At 35.2% G+C, this 27,334-nt stretch overlaps 1 protein-coding gene across 1 annotated transcript in view; it reads left to right on the top strand.

Annotated features, from left to right (window-relative positions):
• The window catches only part of DOK6 (docking protein 6), a gene marked incomplete at both ends in the record, with an annotated part of 244,232 nt that overhangs the window by 137,933 nt on the left and 78,965 nt on the right, over positions 1 to 27,334 (top strand). Inside the window, 2 exons of the mRNA XM_080338878.1 lie at positions 13,275 to 13,394; positions 24,069 to 24,258. Of these exons, the coding sequence (XP_080195004.1) occupies positions 13,275 to 13,394; positions 24,069 to 24,258 (310 nt within the window). The remainder of the gene's footprint in view (positions 1 to 13,274; positions 13,395 to 24,068; positions 24,259 to 27,334) is intronic.

Here is a 27,334-nt window from a genome sequence, read left to right on the forward strand (position 1 = left end):
TCTTCTGTTTACAGTAATTGATGATCTTGGGATGAAGTTCCAGTCAGCATTGAATCTCTCAAAGACAGGACTTGGGCCTTTTCCCTGCTAAATAAATAAGAACTTTTTACAGAATGGATTTTACTCTGTGAGTAGTTCCTTTGTCAGTTTGGGATGTTCAGCCTTAAATTCTCTGGACATCTTGCACTAAATCTTTCCTTTTTTTATTTATTTCAAATAAGGAAATTTAGTTTATGGCCAGGAAGGAAACTGTGCTTCAGATGTCCAAGAAGCTTAATTAAAAAAAAAAGCTTTGTCAGTCACAATCACCACTTCTCTTAATGTAGCATGGTTTTAAAAAGTGACCCTAAGTATCCTCTCTTCTTCAAATCAATATCACATTAATTGCATTTCAGTCTTTTCTATATGAAGATTGCACTGAAGTAGGAAAATGTGAACATATTTTCTGTAACTGTAGTTCAAGTATGTTCATACAATGTTATTCTAACCTATACAGAGAATTGAACATTTTAGCTCTAAAAAAGCTTTATTTTTTTTCCATTTTCTCTCCTAAAGCATGGCTACTTTTAAAGGTTTGTTTTTAACAATTCCAGCTGCTTCCAACTGCTACTAAATCTTTCTTGTAAGTTAATCTGAGGTTAAAACTGTAGTTAATTAATGGAAAAAAACAATAGAGGAAAGCTGTTGACTGCAAGGTGCATTTTATTTTTTAAATAGTCATATAACTTAGTATATCTTTTTCAATTTTAGTTGGTTTGGAAACTTATAAAATAGTGTATTAGTGTGCAAATACAGCAAGTAAGGTGTTATTTGTGGCAAAAATATTAATTTACTCCCTCCTGCTGGGAGGAGCTACCATTGGTATGAAAATTTTATATAAAAATACAGGAGAAATATTTTTATTTGGAAACTTTATTGCATTTGTTCTTTTTTTTTTTTTTTTTTTTTTCAATTTGTAAATGTTCCAGAAAGCAGAATAAACATCATATTGTGTTTAAATTTTACAGGTGTTTGGTGGATCAAACTTACAATGTTGTTTGTTGATCTTTTCAAACAAGTTTTGGATTGCTTCATATTAGATGGATTATTTTTTTTACTTAGTTAAAACTGAGCAGTCACCCATTTCAATTATTCTAGATGCCATGGGGAAGATAGAAGCAACAATTCCGTTCACAAAAATAATGTAAATACTTCCAAACTGTATTCATGCTTTTTTTCTAACAATGCATTCATATAGTGTTCCTGCATGTCTTTGGGGGTTAAGCTTCAGATTTAGTAAAATCTGTATGACAGATATCGGTCTTCCAATGTCTCAGGAAGATTTGAGACTTACTTTGAAGTGAAAGCTGCATATTAATTAGAATTATGAGGAATCTTATGAGGAATCTTCTAAATGATAGAAATCTAGGTCAATTTACTTTCTGGAAAGATGTACATCTTGAAAATGTGGGGCATTTTTTAGTTTTTCTATGTTTGTATCTATGGACTTAATTTTGCAATGAATTTTTTGTAAACTGCAGCGGCATAAAGTCACTACCAGCTTTGATGAAACTACTGTTTTATTGGGTAGCATTACGGAATGATTAGCCTGCATGTTTAGTATCATGTAATGTAAAGGTGGAAAACTTATCTGAAGTTCCTTGTTTGGTTTTTTTTTTTTTTTTAAAGCCAACCCTTTCCTTAAAAAATATGTTTAATTTGAATGTTAAAATACAGACATAATATTGTTATTTTTCTATTAATGAAATAGTAAAAACTGATCTATTACGAAGCATCATTTATTTCTAAACTAGACATAATTAAAAGTAACCCTGAATTTAGGAGAAAAATATAAGCCTGTTGGCTAACAGGAAAAAATAAAAAAGCCAATTTGGAATTAATGACATAGAAAAGGGAACCAAGTCTGTCAGCAAGGTGATCTTTTAATCATCTTCCAAATAAGAACAATAGCTCTCCAATGTATATTATCTCTGTTTCAGCAAATGAGATGTGCTTTGTGAAGTCTCCCCGAAAGATAACTCTTTGAACTGCTGTTGGAAAGCAGTCAAATCCATTCAAAATGGTACTTGCTCAATGACAGTATGAATTTGCCCGTTTCTTTAGGAAGTTTGTCTTTGGCCAAACCTCTCAATAGCTTAGCATTTCATTTTAATTTCAAAGAAAAGAAAATCAATCCTGTAACTGAAGTTTATATTCCATAAATAAAACATGAAGTCAATATTACAGCTGCTTTTTTTCTGCCTAGGTTTTACTATGGATAGTTTTGACTGGACCTAGAATTGAAATAATCAAATTAGAGAATATCTGTGGACATATAAAATGAATATGGCTAATAAATGTAAAATGAAAGAACATTTGAATGTGCTAATGGACAAGCCTCTAGATAATTAAGTTAACATATCTAGGAAAGACAGGTCTGTGTTAGGTATGTTCCTATAAACATTAATTCAGTAGGAATGACAAAATGTATTCCTATGTAGCTTCTGCTTTGTATTATCAAGATCAACAATCTTACCATGGTAGGTTTTCTTGAATATGAAAGGAGGTTGCCCTAATCTTTGCCATAGCTTACAATCACTTTGCTGAAAAAATGAGAAGTGAGTTAAATAGGGTGTCTGACATTTATCCCCTCTATTCTTTCTAGTGATGGGATGTGAATTAATGCAGGAAACTCAAAAAGCCAATGTCATTTCAAAATGTGTTTGCTCAGTGACAGTGTGAATCCTTTCCAAGTGTAGTACCATGTCCATGACATCTATGTGATTCAGGAAGCAGCTCTCCCAGTATATGTCACTAGATACAGCAGCACTCCCCCCATTAATAAATGCTATCCTTGCTGCTGTTACTCATCAGCAATAAAGTACAATCAGCATTATTCAGATACATAACTCCTCTATATTATGTTTGTTTAACAATAATTGCAATGTGTGTTGAGTATAATTAGTTTTCTTTCCATATGGCATTGCATATTGACAGTTATACTTTTTGCTGAGGGGTGTTTATTATTTATCTATAGAAACATGACTTAGGTGAAAATGTAGGTTAAGGACCAACTGAGAAGAAATTCTAATAATCCGATATGTCATTAACTAGTCCTTAAAATGCAATGCCATGGTATGCATTTCTTGATATCTGGAGTTTTCATATCCTATCAAAAATTGCCATTTTTGCTAAAATGTAGATATAAGTATAGTAAAAGTTAATAGGGCAAGATAACAATTTAAGTGGAAAGGCTTAATATCTTAATTTCTAAGGGTTTATTTTTAAAATCTGTGATCACATAGTACTAGAAAATGTGAGTAGGAAGAAGCTGGAAAAAGAGTTGCATGTTTCTGCATGTAATTATGTCAAATTACATTATAGGCAGTTTGCATCTGTGTGCATGCTAAGTTAAGAAATAGTGGTAGCCCATGAATTTTGAGGTTTTAAATCAATTTGATTTTTGTAAGGTAGTCACATCTAAAATTTTAGTCTCCTTTGTGAGTTAAATAATCATAGCATGTAAAAATGTGTATGTATCCTGATGAAGATTACTGTGAATGCTGAAGAAATAAATATTGACTTTAATGGATGTTTTGGAGAAAAACTAGAAATTCATAACTCCAAGTAGGCTGTATGTAAAAACCTCCATTCAAATTTTATTTTTGTACCTATAAGCATGATACATGTATTTTTCAGTATAAAGCCTGGGATCCATGAGAGATCAAATCAAGGGAATAAAATAAGATGTCAATTTTTCTGATATAAACAGAAAAAGTTTCTCTCTATGTAGGTCAGTAAAACACTACTGGTCCAAAATTTCACTATGGTTTTTATATCAAGTTTCTTTCATCCATGCTTCAATCTACTATTTTACACTACCGGTTTGGGGAATGGAAACTAGTTCATTAATTTTAGAAGTTATAAAGATTCTATCCAAATGCATATGTTAGGGTTTATTATGAAAATGTGAAGAATAATATGTGTCTGCCTGCCATTATCTCACTAGGTAAAAGGAGAGAATTATATGTTTAGTTGCTGTGATCCAGCTGCTCTTATGGTCTCATTGTAATACTGTGGGTCCAGTAAAAAAACCCCTGATGGCAAGTTAACTTGTTTTTGAGGAAGTCAATAAACCCCAGGTTACCCACAAATATCACAAAATCAAGAGCTTGTGGGTTTTTTTGCATTTCTCTAAGGCAGCAGAGTTCAGGAGTAGACCGCAGCTTCCAAGCAGAGGGAAGGGTAGCATTTAAGTCAGCCATTTCCTCATTTAGAAGAACTAATTCAGAAAATAAGGAAAAGTGTATGGTAGCATATATATTGTGCTTTTGTCCATTTGTTGAGTACACTGCTGCTGATATATAATTCCTTTTTAAATTACAGTGGTCAGTTTTCTTTTCCCTATTGTTAATAAATCATTTATCTTTATAACGGGTTTTCCAGCTTGCTCTTTGCATTAAAACCAGCCAGGAAGAACCTGGATTTGAATTCAGCTCAGGTCATGAGTGATCCCAAAGAGGACTTTTGCCTGGAGTCCAAGTGAGCAACACAGAAAGGAGACCCATCTTTGCTAGTGTATGAACCCAATTTTTCCATAAAGGAATGGAAGTCTACCCCCTGCCTTCTGGTACTACGTGTGTATATAAATCAGTTCACAAACCAGCTGTAAATGGGCAACTGGTCACTAGTGAGCATAAATTACAGCTTCATCTTCAGATACTGTTTTTCACTGTAATCAGCACCCCTGATTTACAAACCTGAATCCTAAACTTTCTGTGCAGTTCTCGCTTTATATGGTTCAAAATATTAAATTTAAACATTCTTTATACTTCTATGATGAGTTGTTTACCCTTAAGTAATGATGAAAGATTTGAAATAAAACAATCTTTCATCAGTGATTCTTCAGTTAACATGGCCTTAAGCCATCATTCAGCAGGGTTCTTGAAGTTTCCAATGATCTAATCTTGGTATGTTCTGTAAGACTGCATTCATCAAGACTTATTCTGATTTTCTTGGAGGAAAATGACACATAATTGAAATTGGATCTATTTGCTCTTTTCCTGGTTCAGCAAAGGACATAGCTTTGCTGTGCTGAATCTTAAAAGTGTTCCATAGGAAAAAAAAAAAAAAAAGAAAAAAGAAAAGAAGAGAGAAAAAAAGAAAAAATAAAGAATCCTGTTTGCTTAATGACAGTTGAGATTCTGAGCTTCAGCTTTAAGCAAACTGCCTCTTCTCAGGCAGCCATATGTGTATCTTTTTATGCTTTTGATCATGTTAGTAGAGATAACAGTGGTGTATATCGAAAACCAGTAACTTAAGCACTTCACAATGGGAGAGAGGCACGCTTCACATTTACGCAGAGGGTTTTAAATTTCCAATGCACTTAAGAAAAGGGCCTTTTCCAAAAGTATTGTAGGAGTAGACTAAATCTGAAATACTATGAAGTTTTAAGCCAGACAAATGCTATTTCTGACTGCCAATCATAGGGTAGTTGCATAAGCTGATGTGATAGTATCCTCTGTGTGTTATGTTACTGGTGACAGACATTTTTGGATACTTGACTGATGGTGTTTATGTCATTCCCACTACAGACAAGCTGCCTGAGGTTATTTTACTTTCATACCATTGTCTTTTAATGTTAATAACTGTTGAAACAGGTATGGATTGACAAGCCTGGGGAACCGTCTAATTCCCATGCCAGATTCTTCTAACTGGCCTGTTAGTTTCAGACAAAATGTAAAGGTTTCTTCTATGCTCAGGCAGCTTTTCATAATGATTACTTTGCATTTGAAAGAAAGTTTTAATTGAGAGTGAAACTTTACTAGGAATATTTTTGAGTAGTGACATTCTGTGAGCTTACTGTTCATCTGTTGGACGTACTGATGCTTGATAAACACTCATGGTATAATGAGAGTCACTAGTCCACAGCATGAAGTCATATACACAGTCTGTAAGAATACTTATAAATATACCCTCAAGGACTAATTTATCTACTAAATAGCATTTTCTTCCCAGAACGGCATCATTCATTTCTGTAGGACTAATCACTGTGTGAAGTCGTATTCACTTTTTTTAATAGCTACATTAGCACTAGTATTGAGCAAAGGAGGTCTCTTTCTCGTAGATTAATAATTTTTCTTTATTTTCCCATACATTTTCCATTTTTTTAAACAAGTGAAGATCTGTTACTGCATGAAAACTACCTTCTCAAGCAGCATTTCAGGTAGGAAGCTTTGTTTCCTACTGCTTTAACTTTGAGTAGGGACTGCTAGTCAGCATTGCAGGGTGTTTCCGTAAGTGTATGAGTGAAGGGTGCTCTTCCCCGCAATTTTACACTGGAAAGGAGGAGCAATGTAGGCAAAAGTATATATTATGTGCAACTGAAGTCTATTTTAGGGAAATAGTTTAATGGACAGTGACATCAATATGATAAATATTTTTAAATATTGTTATTGCCTTCAGAAACTTTCACTGAACATTGTATGTGTTTATGTTATAGACACAATAGTAGATGGTCTAACAGCTGAGTGCTTGTTATTCAAGCTGGTGCTTTTGATCAGACTTGCAGAAATGAAAGGGGAATTGTCAGGAATGTGTCAGTTTTCGTATACCTCAATAACTAGATACCTACAGGGATACACAGTTGGATATTTGCAAACACAGGTATAATACATGCAAAATTTGAAATTATCTGAGCTATCTTTCTGCTGTACCTTGCAACGTCTGCAGATAAGTGTGGATGATATTTGGCAGAAATGTCTGTTTAAATTTTATTATAACTAATGAATGTGTTTTGGTGATTTTTGAATTAGCTGTGCTATCATTATGCCAATGCAAGTTTAAAATAGCACATGGTGGGAAAATAAAAGTTTATGTTTTGTATAATACTTAGACTATATCTTCCCTCAGTTAAAAAAGTGCATTAGCAAAATATACCAACAGATAAAATTACAGAATAATATGTGTTCATGCTCTGCAACTATTCATTTAGCTTGATTGTTGTTTTATTCAATATTTCCTTACCAAAAAAAAAGAAACAACCCTAAAAAATCTAAAATTGTATAGAGAAAGGTGGGTATGTCATTAAACTGATGGTATATTAAAAAACATGTATACATTTTAATAACTGGAAATAGTTAAAAATTAATGGTCTTGTGTTAAAGAGAAGTGGCAACGACCAAAAAAATTGAGGAAGATGACAACTTTTTTTTTTTCCAAGGATATTGTCATATTTCCTTTAAAATAATTTGTTACAGACTGAATATATGGTATTTGCAGTAAAATAATAAAATTTAACAGGACTTGCAGTTTTCCTTTATGACTTTGCCCTTCCATTTTGGCTCAGTGATTTACACTTATGTAATAGCAGCACACTCCAGGTGAAACATTCAAAAATCACAGTTCAAGAAAAATGCTAAGAAGTTTCCTTACAGATAGCATTAGTTGAAACACAGGCAAAAACCTCAAAGTCCTATATCTTGTAAAATATCTTCATATAAAATTGATCACTAAAAAAAGTCTTTGTTACTATCTAGTTGAAAGCAAGTTTTAGTCTACATACAGACTCATTTTCTGTTCTTTTACACTAATAAACTTATGTCCACATCATTGCTCCCTATCTCTCATTTAACAAAAAATTCTTTAATTCATGCATGGCCAGTGTTGATGAGTAATACATTATTACACAAAAGAAGCACTGCTCATATGTTCCTCTGAGCTGTGATAAGAAATAGCCACATTACTTTGCATTTGTATCTGTGTTTGAGTGTGTATGATGTACCCTAAGTAATGGAGACACTGTTAGATAGCATATTTTAAATATTTAGAAAATAAAATTATGTTTGAATCATCAAAGGATGACATATATCCTCATAAAGGACAGAGGTTCTTTAAGATATTGATTTTGATGAGAAATTACATGCCTGCAGGCAATCGTGTTATTTTTTAGTGGAAAAAAAAAAAATCAAATAAGTTGCTGCATATATTGTATGTGGCACAGTATAATAGCACATCAGTCCTGTGGGGATTCTATGATCTTTTTTCCTATTAACTTCTAATTAAGACTGGGTGATTTTTAGAAGAGATACATTTGCACATGTGGCTTTTCTGCACCATCTTTCTTTCTTTGTAAAGAATGTCAGGTCTAAGTCCTACTAATCCAAATAGGTAAGATTCTCCAGTTTCATTCATAGTAGGAATATTCAGTTGGATTTAGACTCTTGTAGTAGTTTAAAGGGAAGAAGAGTCAAACAATCTGTACAGAAACAACATAAAAATATTTCAGAAAGGAAGCAATCAACATTTTATGTTGATACATTTGACATTAGGGTAAGCTCAAAAAGTGAGGGGTTTGGATTTGCACAAGAATTTTTGTTGTCTTCCTCTAATACTGCGTACATGTTATTTCAATTAAATCCTTGTGCTGCTTTGACCAAAGTGAGTTAATTTTCCTTCATGAAGTTAGAAACCTTTCTTTTTTGTATCTAGCATGGTCGTTGTTTGGACTCAGTTTGAGAACAAGAAGATAACATCCTGGGACAGAGTTAATGTTTTTCACTCTTATTGTCTGAGAGCCAAAGTCTCTGAGATCTCTAAAACTTCCCGCAGGTGTGAGGCAGCTGGGAATGGGGGCATAGATGGGGCAGACCTTGACTGACATCCAGACTGATCAATAAGAATATTCCATGCCGTTAGCATCATGCTTCATATTTAAGGAGAGTCGGGATCTTCTGGCTAGGGACAGAGTTGGGATATAGTCAAACAGACAGGGATAGAGACTTATTCTGGTTCTGCTCCATTTCAGTGGAGTTCTGTTAGGAAGTTACTTTCCTTTGGCCTTTTCCCATCCTGCCCTTTGGCAGAGACCTCTAGGTCTTTCTGCATTTTTCTCTTTTCTCTCTTTGGGATCGGTTATTTGGGACCAAGTGCTGTTTCTTGGGATTGACTGCTCAGTTCAGATGAAGTTCATGAGGAATTGCATTGAGTATCTTTTATTTTATATTCTATTTCCATTTTATATATCTTAGTAGTAGTAGTAGTATATTAGTGTTAATTTGTTAATTTATTAAACTATCTTTATGTCAGTCCACGAGTTTCTACCTTCCCTTTCAATTCTCTACCCTGGTCGGGGGAGGAGGGGTCAGGAGAGTGAGCAAGGGGCTATCATGGTTGTATTGCTAGCTCAGGTTAAACCGTGAAAATTGTGGATCATTAACTGGTTTAAACTCTAAGTAGCAGAAGAGCTTTTCCACTATTACAAACTTAGATTTCCAATACCATTTGCAAGTATCATTTCATCACCATTATTACATCAAAAAAAACCCCACATTTATCTTGCTGTGATATTACCTATTTGCAATACACAACCTCAATGGCTGGAGTAGGTACAACACCAGTTTAATCACCTGAGAACTGAAGTAGAAATGACATATAACCTCCGGCATGACCTAGAAGCTCAGGTAAACTCCCGGAAAATATTGCCAGTAACAAGGTGTGGGTTTTCAGATAAGTTTACAGATTTGTTCCCAGTAATATTTCTTATGCAATAAACAGTGCCTAATTGAATTCATCCATCTCTTTATATTTTATCTCACCTTATGACATTTGTATAACAGCATTTTATAATCAAATAACAGTAAAGATGAAAATACAAGTACTTTGATTTTATTTATAGCTGTGAAAGTATGTTTTAAAATTTATCATTCAGTCTAAGAATTCAGTTATCCTAAAAGGAAACTAAATTTTTCAATGAAAACTACCAGTTACAACTAAAAAAGTCAGCATTTACCACCAATAAATCTGATCTACATGCTTTAAAGAGAAGAATTTTGCTGACTGTTTTTTATGGCTTGGTTCCACTGTAATATTTCATCTGTTCCAATATATGCATATAATAAAAATAAAGAAGTGATGGTGATATCCATTTTGTGATGTAGTAGCTGTTCTTCGAGATTGCTAATGTGACTGATGCATTTATGTACTATAATTTATAATAAATAAATTTTAAAATATATAGATAATATTTGTTATCCAGAAACACAAATCATTCTGTAGACTTGCTACAAAACAAGGGCAAACTGTTTTATAGATGCACATGATGAAAGGAGAAATATGGCTTTGTCTTTGAAAGGTAATTCACCTGCTTCTAAAGAAGATTTCGCATGTCTGTCAACACAAAGTTTGAAGGCAGTCCCTTCCCAAGAAAGCAATAGCTATCAGGATGCATTAAGTAAAACTTACTCTCACAGTACCCTTATACCCTTGACCTTCCAAACACATTTATAGATAAAGTTGATCCTTCTGACAGCTGACACAAATCCTCACAGTTCTATGGGAAGATTTTTCAGTTCTGCGTTGAAACTATATTTTCTGTAGCATTAAGTCAGTTGGTTTTGTAAGATACAAAATTTGAGTTCTATGCAATACAATGCATGTTACAGCCTACAGTTTGCAAAATACAGCCATGATCTTATAAGGCTCACAGTAAGATAAGTTGCTTCTGTGTGGCAGTTGGAGAATGGTCTAATCTGGGTCTAATCATCAGTGAAGATGCAGCTTAAATTAAACTGCCAGAGCCAAACACTCTTTAAGGCAGTTTCTGGATCCAAACTTTCAAGATCTAGATGTTCCTCTAATAGAGAGAAAACAATAGAGATGAAAATAAAGGCGCTCACAAGAAGCAGCTTCCAAGAACAATGCCTTTGTTTGTTTGTTTCCCAACGAATATGCTGGAAATGTAATGTGAGAATACATATAAATAGAACTTATTTCTTTTACAGAAGAGTCCTGTTTTGAATATATATTGATGTTAAGCTGGATTTATGGCAATACCAGTATGTTTTCCTTTCTCCTTAGATGTTTGTAACATTAGAAAGGTTAGGTTAGTGTTTATCTACCATAATCTCATTCTACATTTCCAGAATGTACCCTTTCAGTCTGAGTGCCGGCACAATGAAATAAAGTAATAAAAGACTGATTTTGTTAAATATGTAAAATGCTATCTCCTGACTATCCTCCAGGAAAAATTACAGGCTTTATACAGACTTATGCATTCTGTCAGTACATACATTGTTCTGCAATACAGAAGGCAGAGAAGAAATTGTGAGAGGGAAGGGAAGGAAACATGGGAGCACTAGACTAGACTAGATTTGCACAGTCATGTTTACACTACCAGCCTTTTTGCACTGATTCCCCAGAGTTAATCTGTAGCTGGATGCAGATGTTGGGCAACCCACTGGAAACCTTCCCTGAGGGAGGTTTGGCTTACCCATGTGCCTATGTACTACCCCCCACATCCCATCGTGTGTGCTACCAGACTGTGGCAGCATGGCTTGTGGTCCATTTTTATCATCTGATGTGAAACCCTCTCCATAGCCAAGTATGATTTATAGGCATGGTTCTGGTTCAACAGATGACAAATATCCAAGGAAAGGGCAAAGGCTGAAAGAGAGGAAGGGAAATCAGGAGGGAAATCTCTTTGTGCATGAGGTGAAAATGAATTTTGGAGGTAGGTTTTTAAAGAAATTCATCTTATTCCTTTTAAAAGCCCTAAGTTTTTATTGTCGTGCAGAGATATACCTGTTCTCTCCTTAGTTCCACCAAAAAGGCTATATCTGTAGAAGTGTTAAGGAACAGTATGCTGTTACCTCTACATTTTCTTCCTACATACATAGTTAAATGTTATCTGGATACTATTGACAGAATGTTCTCTCTCTTACCACCAGAAGCTGAGATATTATGACAAACCAACTCTGGGAATCTGTGTCCTGAGACAAGGACTGCAAAAAATCAGGAAGGTTCAAGGAAAACCTTGCAACACTCTGGAGAAGCCCATCCCCAATTGTTTGTGTCCCTGTGACAACCACCACATTTGGCTCTCAAGAAATCCCAAAACTGGCTCTATCGTTTGAGCTGTCTGCCTGGGAATTCAGTCAGCTGATAGCCAGAATAACTCAGGAAAAATCTGTTCATGGACTGTTCAGGGCCCTGAACAAAGGATGTTACCCAAAGGTTACTGGGGACCTGGACTTGCATGTCTGTCTCCCTTTCTTGTTGAGCAAGTGTTGATGTGACTTTTGATCTATGCCTAACCAGGCGAGAATTTGAGGCCTGTACCAGTTAAGCATGGAAATATTTTTTCTTAGATACAAATTTTCACTAATTACAATGAGTCATCATTGATAGATGCTTCAAGGATTGCATGAAGTATTTTTTTGTCTCTCCACTACATTGGAGAGATTGTCACAAAAGTATTTTCCAGATGTCCCCAAAAAAAAGATATGTAAAAACTGTGTTTAATAGAGACATTTCTAGATGACTGGGGTCACCCACTATTAAAGATGATCAGATAATAGACTGACTGTGGCAATGGATGCTCAGCATGTGCCTGTTGCCAAGCCTGCTCTCCAGAAAGTTCCACTTAGTGAAGCTTGTTCTGTAATAAAAGACAGTCAGCCTAGTTGCATGATTTTTGTTAGTTATGGTTTCACATTATGTGTATACCAACTTGAGATGTTGTTTGTTTGACTAATGCCAGAGATTTTGTGAAGTTAATTTTGGGAAGTGGATAGTATGAGGCTGGGTGTGGAGGAGGGGCTGCTGTGGTGTCTCAGGGATTATGCCTGAGGACATGTCTTGGTAGTTTGCAGATAGGAAGCTCTCAGTTGTACATCAGTGGGATGCAATGGAGGACTCAGAAAGGACTAGGAGGTTTTGAATTTTCATACAAATGTTCCAACTAATGCCCAAACTGCTCTGCAACCAAAAGAAGGTGAACAGAACTGAAGAAATCAATTATTCAGACTACCTTGACAGGCATAGCCATTCAGTACAGCAGAGAAGGAAGTTCTGCATTTGGAGATCTTTTTATTACAGTTTTTCCTTTGTTTCTAGAAAATATTCTAAAACCTTTAGAAATAGAAAGTGCTTTAATACTTCAGATTCACCTGAAGAGTAGTAAAGAATATTTCATATATTACATCTAATGTGGTTTTTTTTTAATTGCATTATTTCTTTCAAGAAAGCCTACTAGAAATATACTGCATCGAAAACTGACTAATCCATTCTCTTTTTTGTTGTCGCCACCTCCTATGCCCAAATGTGGAAATAGAAGATGCAGTTCTAGGAGTGAAAGCCCTTTTAGGAGTTCATAAATCAAGGCTAAGTAATAAATGTGGAACTTTGTACTAATAGCTCATGTTGTCATAAAAACAGTCATTAAGAAGGTACTGGTTTAACTTCACCCCTTTTTGAGTAAAATGTTGACACTTCTGGTTTTTTTTCTATTTTTCCAGAACTAGAGGCAGAAGAATGGTGCAAACATCTTTGCATGGAGTGTCTAGGAACCAGGCTTAATGATATAAGTCTTGGGGAACCAGATTTGCTTGCTGCTGGAGTCCAGAGAGAACAAAATGGTAAGTAACTTTGCAATTGCTCCTAGGTCAGTTCTTAGGTGATATCCTGTGTTATCTTTGCTTGTGGTTGTTTTTCTGATGATTTTTACTATTAGCTAGAAGCACTTCACTAATAAGTAAACATGTGGATGTGTTTTTGAGGTTCAATCCTATTTTTTCCACAAACAGATATGATTAAATTCCATGCTATATGTCCATGTGTTCATTGCATTCACATTTTCCTGTCACGTGAAATGATGATTATGACCTTTCTGGTTCCAGAAACAAGGGCCTGTGTGTGCAGAAATAAAACAACCACTATTGTTAAAAGGCAGTGATGAACATATCAACACCACTTTGGACTGCAAAACACGTATTTGCTTTAAACTCATACCTGCCTTGAATAATGGAGTCAAGGTCACCTAAGTCTTGTCAAATACAGGTGAAAAGGGCAATGACAGATGCTAGTCAGCACTAAGCCTGAGCTTGTAAGTCTTCATCTAAAGGCTGTTTGGAACAGAATTTTAGATCAGACACTTCCACAGGAAGGATGCTAGTGGCTGGAATACTCAATAACAAAAGAAAATCTGTGATTATTGTGTCATTTAATTTGTATTAATGAACATGAGGGCAGCACACAACGTGCTCATTTATTCCTTCCTAAATTACAGCACTCAATGATTATTACTGTCTTGGTGCTTTTATAAAATCCGATAGCTTTTAACAAAGTAATAAAACAAAATGCCTAAATGGTTGTGAAATATCAGGCCAACTATCATTATAAACAAAATTACATAATTAAATTATAGACTGAATTACACTATATTGACTCCATTGTATTAATTTCATAGGAGAGTCCAGACATCTCCAAACTTAATAAGATAAAACATACAGAAATATTTAAGAAAATTTGTTCAAAAACCAGACATTGTTCAAGCATGATTTAAAAGAAGTTCAAATGTTTGTGAAGCTGTTTGACTGCTCTGAGACATGGAAATTAATTTGTAGTCTCAGATTACTTAGCAAATATAGAAGGGAGAACTACTGATGTTGTAGGAAAGTTATAGTGATCAGACACTGTTCAGAGCATCTTATCTGCTGTATGCTTGTAGGCTATAGATATAAAACTCATATGCATACTACTGAAGAGACAACTTCAATGCAAAGGGAATTAAATCTTATCAAACGCAGATGTGAGCGGAAAAATAGCTTGAGATTCCTCAAGCTTTTCTGCAGTGAATTCATGTACTGTCCAGCAGCTTTCAGACTTGGATGGCAAATACTATATTTGTCTTGTTCTTGAAAACGATCCAGTTATGACCTGCAGAATACATAGATTAGTTCTGTTGTGTAAACAAGTCTTCATTCAATTGCCTTAGTCTAGAAATTAATTGCAGTGCTACCAACCAGCATATATGAACATAATTAGCATACCTATTGTTCCAAGTAAATAAATGAAAGGAAACAAAGAGGCAAGCATGTATTTGTTGTAAAAATCACATGAATGAGAATGCATGGAGGGTATCATTAGCCATGTTCTTTTAAACCAAGTGGCTGAATATGTATAATCCAATATTTGACAAGCATGCTCTGCTAAATCATTAGTTGCAGTATCCCAGACGAGTAATTCTCATGCCTATCTGCTTTCTTCCCTCATCCCCTTAATGCACAACCTTGCATTTTAATAAGTATGTTTGAAATTCAAAGTTGTCTCTTTAGTTGTCTTGCTCAGAAACAAAGAAAATTCTGGTTAGGTGGGGGTGTCTTAATCAACTTGGAAGGAGGGGAGAGTACAAAGGTTCTTACTATTGATATGAAATCTAGCATGTTTTTTGTTTAGCTGTGCTGTAGGAACGTGCAGTTGCACTTGAATTTCTTCAGCTGATTCTTTCAGTAAAATGAGTTGAACCACTACTTCAGTTTATGCTGGTTATCTTATTCTGCAAACTTGGCAGTGTCATTCCCCACATTACACTTTTATGGAAAAGGTGACTAATTGGAGGGTGGAATCATTTGGTGACCTCTGATAAAAAATTCAGATTTTAAATTTATTTTCTTGCACATTTTTCCCATATTGTAGCTTTTAAAGGCACAATATCAAAAACTATAGTTCAAAAGGTACCTAAGAACCTTTCAAAAGTCTACTAAGCTTTTGTTGACCTGAAACTGAAAGGTCAGAATTAGTTTTCCAATTTGAAACTCATGAAAAGTGACTATAAGTATGAAAAATCTACACTCTTGCTCATTGTGAAAATGGCAGCTATGTCACTCTCAAGGTCATTTTATTATTTTTGTGTTAAATAATATCAGTTCACTGGTATAGTACTTTTGAGTGTCATTATTTCAAAACATTGCAGGTATGTCAACTTCACAGAATTACTCTTGAGTTAGTCAATGTATTAGTATTTACTTGAAACAGGAATGTGAGAGTATAGTTTATAAAACCAGTAGTGGAATTGTAAAGCCTCAGCATCTAGTTTCAGGCAGGTTCTGTTTCCTGGACCATTCAAGAGTCTTTTTTCAGGTCACTGAACAAAAGATATTTCTTAGTATATGGACAAGACCACAGATTGCCCTGTCATAAAGGCTACAGTGCCAGTGGTTTTGCAGTTTTGGATACATATTTTTTCTTCTCTCATTTTCATCTTAAGGGTTGAAAGTGATTGAATAATGGTGTTATACAGTTGGTATATCTATGATATGACCACGTGGTAATACCATTCATCCCAAAAGAACAGGTGTATTAACCATTAATCACACCTCATTCCACTGTGTTTTTTCAAATAGTTACTTTGCCCTAAAGATTTTCTGAAATGTTTAAACTTTGATAGAGATACTTCCTTGGTTGTAAAAAAACTAGCCTAATAATTTTCTTCTCATGAGATGCTTTACATTTTCCTAGCAATAATACTTTTAATATGCTATGTACTTCATCTGTCCAACTACCTGGCCATTCCATTCCTTATAGGACGTTTGCATGGTATTTCTCATGTACTTCTAATGTTATTCACAGTAGGGATGAGTACATTCCATTTGAAAAAACAGTAAGTTTTCTATTGTGTAGGTTTCTGGTTTACTCCCTGTATATGACCACCACAGTCAGTACCTTCAATTTGAAACATTTGTAATGATTTTCTTAATTGTTATTGTATATGCCCTGGGACCATAAAAACTCATTGTTGCTTGCTACTTGTATTTTTTTTATATCAAATTACTCACATTTCAGAAAGTACTTGCAAGGAAAATACGTATGTTTTCTATGATTTGTCTAACATTTCTTTTTATTGCATCTGAGCCTATTTATCCCTCCACTCTCACTCTTGTGGTTCTGCTGAGATTAGCTTTTGATTTCAGAAAGGAGGACATCTGATGATGATGTCTGTGATACAGAATCATAGAATCATAGAATGTCCTGAGTTGGAAGGGACCCACAAGGATCATCGAGCCCAACTCCTGTCCCCACATGTGACAACCCCACAGTTCACACCATGTGTCTGAGGGTATTGTCCAGTCTCTTCTTGAACACTGTCAGCCTTGGGACCATGACTGCCTCGCTGGGGAGCCTGTTCCAGTGCTCGACCACCCTCTCAGTGAAGAACCTTATCCTAATGTCCAACCTAAACCTCTCCTGGCACATCTTCCTGCAGTTCCCTCTGGTTCTCTCATTGGTCACCAGAGAGAAGAGATCAGGGCCTGCCACTCCTCCTTCCCTTGTGAGGAAGCCATAGACCACGGTGAGGTCTCAGTCTCCTCTTCTTCAGGCTGAACAAACCAAGTGACTTTAGCTGCTCCTCATACAGCTTCCCCCTTAAACCTTTCAACTCTATAGCCCTCTTCTGAACACTCTCCAATAGCTTTATATCCTCTTTATAGTGTGGTGCCCAGAACTGCACACAGTGCTCCAGGTGGGCCGCACCAGTGCAGAGCGGAGCGAGACAATCACCTCCCTCGCCCAGCTGGCAATGCTGTGCTTGATGCACCCAGGACACGGGTAGCCCTCTTGGCTGCCAGGGTACACTGCTGGTTCATGTTCAACTTGCCGTCAACCAGAATCCCCAGGTCCCTCTCCGCAGAGCTGCTTTCCAGCATCTTGCTCCTCAGTCTGTATGTACAGCCAGAGTTGCCATGTCTCAGGTGCAAAATCTGGCACTTGCCTTTGTTAAACTTCATGCAGTTGGTAATTGCCCAGTTCTCTAATTTGTCCAGATCCCTCTGCAGGGTCCCTCTGATACACAAATCCCTTAGATTTGAAGTAGAGAGTAGGTAAAATGGTTGGAGAGTAACGGAATGCAATAATGTGATTTACAAAACAGTTTGTTCCAAAGGCTGGAAAATTTGTATTTGGTGTGCAAATGTCATGGCTAAAAAGCCATACATTCATCAGGCATTTCTGTCACATGTGGACAAAAATTGATGGTAGTGCAGCAATCTAAAAGGGCTGTTCTTTTATATTTCTGAATTGTTCAGTAAGTGCTAGTGAAATCTATTTTATTGTGGTTGTGCTGTTGCTTGACCCTCCAGCACCAAGCAATTCTGCAGTTGGTAATAGCTAAAAGAGCCAAACTATAGATCTGCCTGCTTACGGCAGAGACCTCTGGCTATTGAGAGTTGTAGGAAGAATAGATAAAACATCTAAGCAATTATGTGCAAAGCACATCAGCAACAGAAAGCTTCTTACTGGATTTGATCTGGTATTACTTTCAAGAAGTATTATTGCAAGTGTTACTATGTAAACTCCACTGCAGAAAATGACCCTTAGGTGGTTTTCTTTTTATATTTAAGGCTCACAACTAGTGGCTGCTTGGTTTGCAATGATACACAGATTCCAATAAAAATGAGATTTGAAATGAAGCTTCTGTTGCTCTCCAACCATTTTACCTTCTCTCTCCTGAATCTAAGCGATTCGTTTGTGTTCCTCAGCCCTATAGCAGCAACTCTGATTCTGTTTCTTTTCATACCAAACACAGTCTTACTGTTAATGAATGTTCATTTGGATTATTTGATAAAGAATGGAAATATAGTATTAAATCAAAAGCCGGAAAGACTACATGATCCTGTTCAGATAACAATTTGGTATAATGACAGTGGAGCTGTATATACAATGATAAGACAAATAATAATACACAATTATAACTACAGGAAAGAAAACCTGGACTCAGTTGGATCTGATAACACTGTTGACAAGTAGTCTTCTGAGCAACATCATGTGATAATTGCACACGTGTTCAGTATTCCTTAGGTTTCTCAATCTGCTGCTAGGGAAATCGTGACTATAGAGTGCTGTCTTCATTTAGAAGAACTGGAGACTGCCTTTCCAGCTCTCAATGCATTTGTCCGTGCTCATGATTTTTTTTTTTTTTACAAAACATCCCTTTTTCCAATATGTCACTGTATTTTCATTCTCTATAAAAGTAATATGAAAGAAGCAATCCAAATGGAGAGACCATGTTTACTGTGAAAAAGAAACCAGAATATACAGGAAAACATTGGTGAGAAAATAGTTATGTGTAGACAGTGCTACTAAATTCACCCTTTAAGAGCAGGTGCTTTTCTTTGGTGAAGACTCTATTCATATCTACTATGAATACTACATAATAACACTAAAATAACTGAACACTTGTTCCGAATGACATTCTATTGAATTTTACTTGTAACACTGTTGTAAACTGTGAAGAAAATAGGCAAATGTAAAAATGCAAATTATTAACCTAAAGAAAAGGCCCGTTCCATCCTTTGCTTCTGCAACTCATGTATTGTTGCATTTCATGCCTGGGATGTCAATATTGTGCTTTTCTATTATGTGTTAAATGCTGCCTTGGCACTTTTTTTTAAAATGCATTATAAAGCTAATTTTGATTTTAAGAGTCTGGAAAAGTTTGAAAGGTAATTAATTTTTTAATTTTACTCCCTGCCTAACATTTAAAGTAATATATCATAAAATTACTTCCTTTGTAAAGTTTTCCTCTTTTTCATAACCTTTGTTTTACCTTTATTATTTATTTTAAAAGATTCCACAGTACAACTGTCTTGCTTCCTGGGTTTACTTGCAGGACATTTGTAAATTTCTGTTAGTAAAAATGTAGCTTTTCATAGTGAACAATGTCCTTGAATCCTCAGAAGAGGCTTATGACTTATTTCTTAGTGCTACATATTGAGATTATAAACTACAGCCAAACTACAGCACAGAGACTTTGTAATTATGTTCACAGAGGTGACTTGTTTTAGGGCATTTTCTAGGGTCTGTAGAATCCCTGTTTGTGATTCACTACATATTCATTTTCTGTTATCCTTAATTCATTTTTATACCTTGTTTAAAAAAAATATATATATAAAATAAACTCAACATAGACAGCTTTATTAGTAAAGAAATATGTTAACAGTTTTAATAGCTGATTAATCCAGTTAGTTTTCAGATCTTCTCTATGTTCCTACTTATCAGTGAAACAATTTAATTTATTCATGGTATCCTTTATATTTTAATTGAGATGTTAATAAACATTTCCACACACAGAAGCAAAGCAGAATAATTATAAGCAAAGTGATAAAATTAATTCTGAAGTCCTGGTTCCTCACTGTGTAAAGCAGGAAGGAATTGTTTTAATAGACCTGACATATGAATGAATACAACATGCTGTGTCTTCAAGACTTAGAGCCATCTTTCCATGTGAAAATTAACTAAAGAGTGTCAGCAGCAGAAGTCACATAGAAGCAGAGGGAATTTCTTCCAGCTAGAAACTGAATGTTAGCTTTTAAATCCTCCTCTTATATAGTTCCCACCAACCTGGCTGCTTCCTTCCGTAAGTGGTTTTTCCTTTGTATTAAAGCTGAAATGAAACAAAGCATCCGGATTTCAAGACTGCAATGTTATTCGCTCAGTTTTCCAACTGGGATGATTTAGACAAGGGAATCCAGAGATGAAATGGCCAGAACCAGGATCACTGGGCCTCACAGTGGTTTTGCTTCCCTAGTACAGCTGGACTTCGATCTGGAAGACTGAGAGCATTTCAGAGTTGCTGCCAAGTCTCTGTCTCAGTCGATATGCTCATTTTAACAAATACTCTTAAACTCCCATGGTCTGCAAAAAAAGTTATTAAAGGTGATATTCTTGCCAAAGCCCAAATGCTGAACACCTTTACATGCATGAAGTGTATGATGAAGCATTGCTCTGCATATTGAGGAGATGGGAAAGAGCAGCTACATTGAAAAGAGTGGAATAATAAGCATTGCAATATATCAGCATTTTCTTTTCCTCCTGGCTCCTCCACTCCCTGAACTTTGCTCTCACCAGTTTTAGAGGAGGGAGGAGGATAGTGATGCTGAGTGCTGAGGAGTTGCACCTGCTCAGTCTCAGCCTACTCTTGTCAAATAGGATAGCATCTACATGTTTGATTTCTTACATATTCCTATTTTCCGGTTTCCTCATTAACTTCTATTTACTTAACCTTACTACCCAGTGAACTGCTATTATCTCTTCCCACTCATATGCAAATGGTGACTGACCCACAGAGAAGCTAAATATCTTATTCAATGTGATTCAGAAGATCTGGTGACAGAATTCAGCTGGGATTCCCAAATCTAACCTATGAATGTTTGTTCTTGCCTGGATGAGTTTAGGGCAAAATCTTGACTCTAAAAACTGAATTATCGTATTGCCATTACAGACATCTGTTCAAATATTTTCTAAACTGGAAAAATTGAACCCTGCTTTTTAATTCATAAAATCATTTAATGGTATCCACACCTTTCCACGTCCTCAATTTCCCACTACTCAAAAGTATTCACAAGTTATTGTTTCAAAAGTAAATATATCCATCTTTAGTCCTCTCCAGGACATGTGCTTGTACACTTGCTTTTCTTGCCAATTTGAGTAAGTTCCAAGGGTGCTACATTTTGCCCTGCAGCTGATGTTCGGTTTAATCAGACATACTTTCCTTAATCTGTGACACCTCACCTTAGACACTGACCTCCCATGCAAAGTCAGCAAATGTTTCCTGACAGTTTGAGGATATGTTGTGTCCTGAATACCCTTCATGCAATAATATCCTTGAACACTTCAGAGAAGTTGAGCATTTCACAAGTATCCTGGTAACTTCTAAAACAGGCTGAAATATTTTGCGCCTTCAATTCAACAGTTTGAGGTTTACTTCAGAAAATAATTGCACCTTTTGTCTGCTGTCTGAGGCACTCTGTTAGTGAAGACAGGGAAAGGGAAAGATTCCCATTCTCATATAGTAGCCCCATTCCCCCGTAAACACATTGTGTGATTTCATGCAATGTAAAAGAGAGGCTGAGGGAACCAGCCAGGATGTCGGTCACCTGTGTCTTTCTCTCAAATAGAGGAGGTAGTTCCAGGAAGTAACAGCTTGGCAACGCAAAACTAGAGTCTAATATATGATAAAAGCACACCTGCATAGCTACTAGGCATTTTTGCATAACCATCACAGTGACATATGGACAATGAAAAAGGGTATATACATATATATATGTAAATATAATCCCATTGCAAAATGTAAGTTGTCTCGTTCGCCATCATTCCCTTCCCAATGCAGTCATTGACCCATACTCCCATGTAAGCCTTTCCATTTACTACAGTAGGCATTAGGTTAGTCCTGTGTCCAACTCTCTCCTCTGAGACTTAAGGGAAATTTGCAGTGATCTCAGCAGCACCTGCTAATCTATTTGTGCTGTGTGTCAGAAGAGTTTTACAAAACATTAGGAAATTCACACTGGGGACCTTAGCATAAAATGAAACTTTTAGGGCTAACCCATTAGTGTGATTAATGAGAACCAGAGCCTGGCAGAAGAGGTTGAATGGCTCTGAGACTGAATGAATCAATTGGGGAGTCATTAATAGGACAAAATTAAATTGACTGAAACAGAATAACATTGGGGATGACAAGATTACTTATAGCTATGCAGGATGGCAATTCTAACTGCTCACCCAGCAGTTCCCTGCTTCCATTAATTCCTCAGTCAAACTTTTGCTACTTTATTGACACACACACACATATACTCACAGATTTCTAACGTATTTTATATTGTCACTTATTTCCAATATTTTTAGTGATTTGTCAGAAAAAATAAATATCAAATATTTTTTAAAAGGAGATGTAATGTATGTGATACTGAATGACAAGCATATTGAGAAGCTGTATTTAATTTTGACTGTTTTGATAAATTTATCTCACTTCATTCATCTTCTGATTAGTTTAAATTCCTTCCTAATTTTTATGAGGACACTATAAAAAATATCAGTACAAATGGTGGATTGAAAATGTTTCACACCAAACTGTCATTCATTTATTAAGCTGTCGGAGACCATTTTCCTGTCAGATGTCCTTTAAAGTACATTTTCCCAGTACTGTTTATTGAATGAATATTGGTTGTGCTCATACTTTAAATCATTCTTACCTTTTTTTTGTCAACACTCTTCAGTGCAGTAGCATTGCTATTTTGCATTTCTATTGTATTTCAAACATGAACAGAAATTGTGAGAGGAAGTTGTCAATCAGCCACACTCTCCCATATTATGCTATTAAGCACTAAGATTTCAGTGCCTTTGGATTTAAAATATAGGCTAGAACTTCCAGGTATACAACCTGAAATTTAACAGCTTTTTATTCTCTGTAGAAGTAGCTCATAGAAAAATTAGTTATTCTTCAAAGAAAAATACTTTTTTATTTAAAATTCTCTTGCTGTTACTGTGGTTTACTTCCTTCCGTATGAGTTAACGGTGTTTTATATCACGCTGGGGTGTGTGTTTTTGTTTTGTTTTGGGTTTTGTTGTTGTTTTGGTTTGGTTTTGGGTTTTTGTTTGTCTTTTTTGTTGTTGTGGGTTTTTTTTAAGGATGGTTTTGTATTGGTTATTAAATCACATGCAATTCAGACACTTCAAAAAATTGTTAATGCCCTTGACCTCTTACTGCAATGAGGTCACTCTGCACTGGAAGTGCAGCTGATAGTAATTGACGTCATGACAATAATAATATATTGTGTTGAACTGAATTTTTCAAGAGAGCAATAGATGATTAAAAATGTGATTAATTTGACAAATAATAATGAGTTTGGCAAATAAATAGAAACTGAACACAAAGCGTAATTTTTAACAAGCTTCAATAAGCAAATCTGGCTTTGCAATTTCAAGGACAATTTTTCTAAGGGGCAATGGTTATACATACATGTTTTGCCAAGGTACATGTAGTTCTTTTCTTTGACAGAGGAGCCTCTATCAGAGTTCAAGTCATTGTGAATTTTGATTTGCAAAGAGTCGTGGACCTTAATGTGAGAATAAAGGACTTTAGTTAAGTTGCTGGGGACATATGTCAAAGAAGACTATGCAGATCATCTGTGAAAGATGTTTCAATCTGCTGCATTATTTATAATGAAAATGACATGAAGATTCTCCTCTTATAGAATCATAAAATTATTTTGGTTGGAAAAGACCTTTAAGATTACTGAGTCTAACCGTTAACTCACTCCTTTCATGTACACTAGCATGGCTTCTTCAACATCAGTGGATCTTCACCTCTCTTCAGGGCTAGAAATTCAGCCTTTATTTCTGATCCATTAGTAACTAAAGACAGTTTTGGCGGTGGTGGTGGTGGTAGTTTTTTTGCCAGTATAAATTTTTTTTCTTTGACTGGTGATGCCTTATTTTGTTTTGTTGTGTTGTTGTTTGTTTGCTTTTTTTTCCAGAACGATTCAATGTATATCTTATGCCTACACCAAATTTAGATATCTATGGAGAATGTACAATGCAGATCACACATGAAAACATCTATCTCTGGGACATCCACAATGCGAAGGTCAAGCTGGTCATGTGGCCTCTGAGCTCTTTGAGGAGATACGGGCGTGACTCAACATGGTTCACATTTGAGTCTGGAAGGTAAGAGCTAAGGAGAAGCAGCAAGAAGAAGAAATATGCAGTGATTTTTGAGCAGCAGTCTGATAAGTTAGATTAGCCTCTCATTGTAAAGAAAGATGGAATACATGGCTTCTCCACAGACTTCCATTTGTTGAATATTACTTTTCAATATATTCAACTCAGTGTTTGAAATAAACATTAATATATCTTATACTTAAATTGAGCTTAATCTTTCTCTGACTTATTTAACTGCAGTTGAATTGTCATTCTTAAGGTTTATGAGTCTCACTGTCCTTAAATACTAGTGTGGTATAATTTGAGTACTTTTGACATAGAATAAATTAATTCTGGATCACGGAAAAAGGCTTATCACACAATATGAATGGAATAACTTCTGTTAGAGTAGATATTACTCTTTTTGGATGTTCCTGATGACTGATTGCCACCCTAGAGTATAATTGCAAGCAGGAGTACAGAGAACATTTTGAACTCATAATAAGGCTAGCTCTTTTTTCTGCCTGCAGTTTTAATCCTCATTTCCATTTCCATCCTCAGATCAGTTTTAAATGTCGGTGGAGCTCTGTTTTGCCTCCATTTCACATCTTTTTAATGCATTTTGTATCTTACTGTGAAGTCCAATGCCTTTTCTGTGTTTCCGTGCAGAAATAACTCTGCATTTATCTCTGTCTTTGGAGATGTTTCATCTTGTATTTTATGGTTCTGGACTTTTCTAAGTTTTTCATATTCCCTAATGCAGAGCCTGAATTTTCTGAAGCAATCCAGGAAATTGCAGGTGTCTCTACACTCTCGGGTTAGCCACACTGTCTTGTTAAAAATCCTTTTACATTTTTTGATGTGTACTTACTTATTCAATATCATTAACAAATATTCACAAAAGTACAGCTGGTGATCACAAAAACATGGATCAAATGGACCCTAGAGCCTAAGGTGGTTATGATCAAAATTTCTTTTCAGTTTGTTACAGGTGGGAATTATCATTTAGCTCATAACTTTGTATATCCAGACTGATGTCACTTTTCTGTGATGACTTCATCATTAACAATCATGAAGACATCATTATTTTTTTTATATAATATTTTCTAACTAAAAATTAGTAATGCCTGATCCATGTTTCAATTTAACTTCAATGATTAAGCTGTGGGCCTTATTCAAATATACAATTTTAGGAAGAATAATTTGCTAAATCATTACTTCCCCTAGGCCTCAAAATACCTCATGTGAAATTAGTTCAAGAAGTATAGCTATGCAATACTAGAAAATTAACACAATGCCAAAAACGGTGCCTGAAAACCACCATGCTATTCTGGGGAAAATCAAACAAGCAAGCAAATAAATAAAGAAAAAAAAAACCCCTAGGATTTAGCTTAAGCTCATTCTTTGTGAATATCCCACTCATCTGACTCTTTGGCTAAAACTGTATTAGCAAGTATGCATTTTATTAGAGAAGGAGTTATATTTGAGTAAAAAGGTAATGACCAAAGACTTACTAATGTTTGCCTATTCAGAGTAGCATATCTGTCTGTGAGCAGAACCATTTCTTTTAACTGATTCTGAAGGAAACTGTCTTTGGAAATTGAAATTGTCATTAACTAAAATTTAGCTGTTAAAACTAATTCAGATTAATCACTGAAAGTTGATTTCTTATATGTCTCAAAATGTATGTAACTCTCTACAGATTTTAATTATGAAAAAGTCATTCTATATCATAGCAATTTTTTTTTAATAAGATAGTTGGTTTTGTACTGTTTTGTTTTAATCTATGGCGTATCAGTATTAATCAATTATGTATAGTGATTGTATATATTCAAGTAAAATGTGAGGTTTACCTCTGATTTTTCAGGCCTCCTGCAGTATTTTAATTGCATATTAGTATCTGAATATCATCTTCCTCTACAATTCATGGACCATGCAACCTGATAAAAAGTGGATTGTTTTCCTGTGTTTTATTGTTACGAGCTAGCTCTGCCTTTATGTGTCATGCTTTATTGTCTTTGATCTGATTCTTCCCTTTTGCCTGCTTGGGATTGCTTTATCTATCTGATTTGCAAATGCACAAAGATTAGATTTAGACTGGCAGAAAAATATAGAGGCAAAAAAATAGGATTAGACAGAAGTCAGTATCTTCGATAGCATCTGAAGTCTATATAGGGCAACACTAATGCTCATTTTAAAATCTGTTATTGGTTCATTTGGCTTTTTTGTTTTTTTTAATCAGCATCTTTTTCATCTTTCTGAACATTGTTTGCTTTGTCCGTTGATCTGCCAGTACCTTATACACTAAATTCCTGATGCATGCTGTCTTATCAGAAGTGAAGTACTCATCCATGTATTATGAAAATGCTATGCAGTAGAACTGTTGTTGCTTTAATTTTTCCCTAAGGCTTAAATATTAAATGTAGACAATTGCTTTAAAGGGTATTTTTAAAGAGGTTTGTATTTTTTACTGTGTTTTAGCACCTATAAATATATACATATGTGGTTTGCATGAACATTAAGAGAATAGTTTTATGTATTTATTATCCATCCTCAGTTTTGGTATTACTTTGTTTCAGAAAATAAATCCCCTCCGTTAAAATAAATCGACATATTCACAGAGATGCTATGATAAATAAATGGATCAAAATTAAGCTTTCAGGCAATTAAATTTCTCTTTTACTAAATATATTGTTTTGCATTTAAATGAATGTGGACTCAGATGTATAAAACTAAACTGTTCACTTGTCTAATGAAATGCAATACCTACACAATTGGGAGGACGTCTAAAATACAGGAGGAATTAACACAGATTCTTTTAAACTGCTTGATTTTTCTATTTAGTTTTGCACAGAATTGGAGTTTGTAAATATGTATCTCTGCAGTACTTACCAAGTTAGACTCATCCTTACTTTTCATTATTTGCTGAACAAATGAAAGTAAATATTTCTTGCACAGTGATTTACTTAATTTGTGTTCTTTCCTGTCCAATCTCTTCTGAGATTTGTGAGACGCACAGTTTTGTGTGGCTGTGGATGGAGAGATACTCATTATTTAAAGCACCTGATTAGGGCTAATCCCATGCAATCTATCCGTTGATCAG

The sequence above is a fragment of the Nesoenas mayeri genome (assembly GCF_963082525.1).
Source record: "Nesoenas mayeri genome assembly, chromosome: 2".
Classification (NCBI taxonomy): Eukaryota; Metazoa; Chordata; class Aves; order Columbiformes; family Columbidae; genus Nesoenas; species Nesoenas mayeri.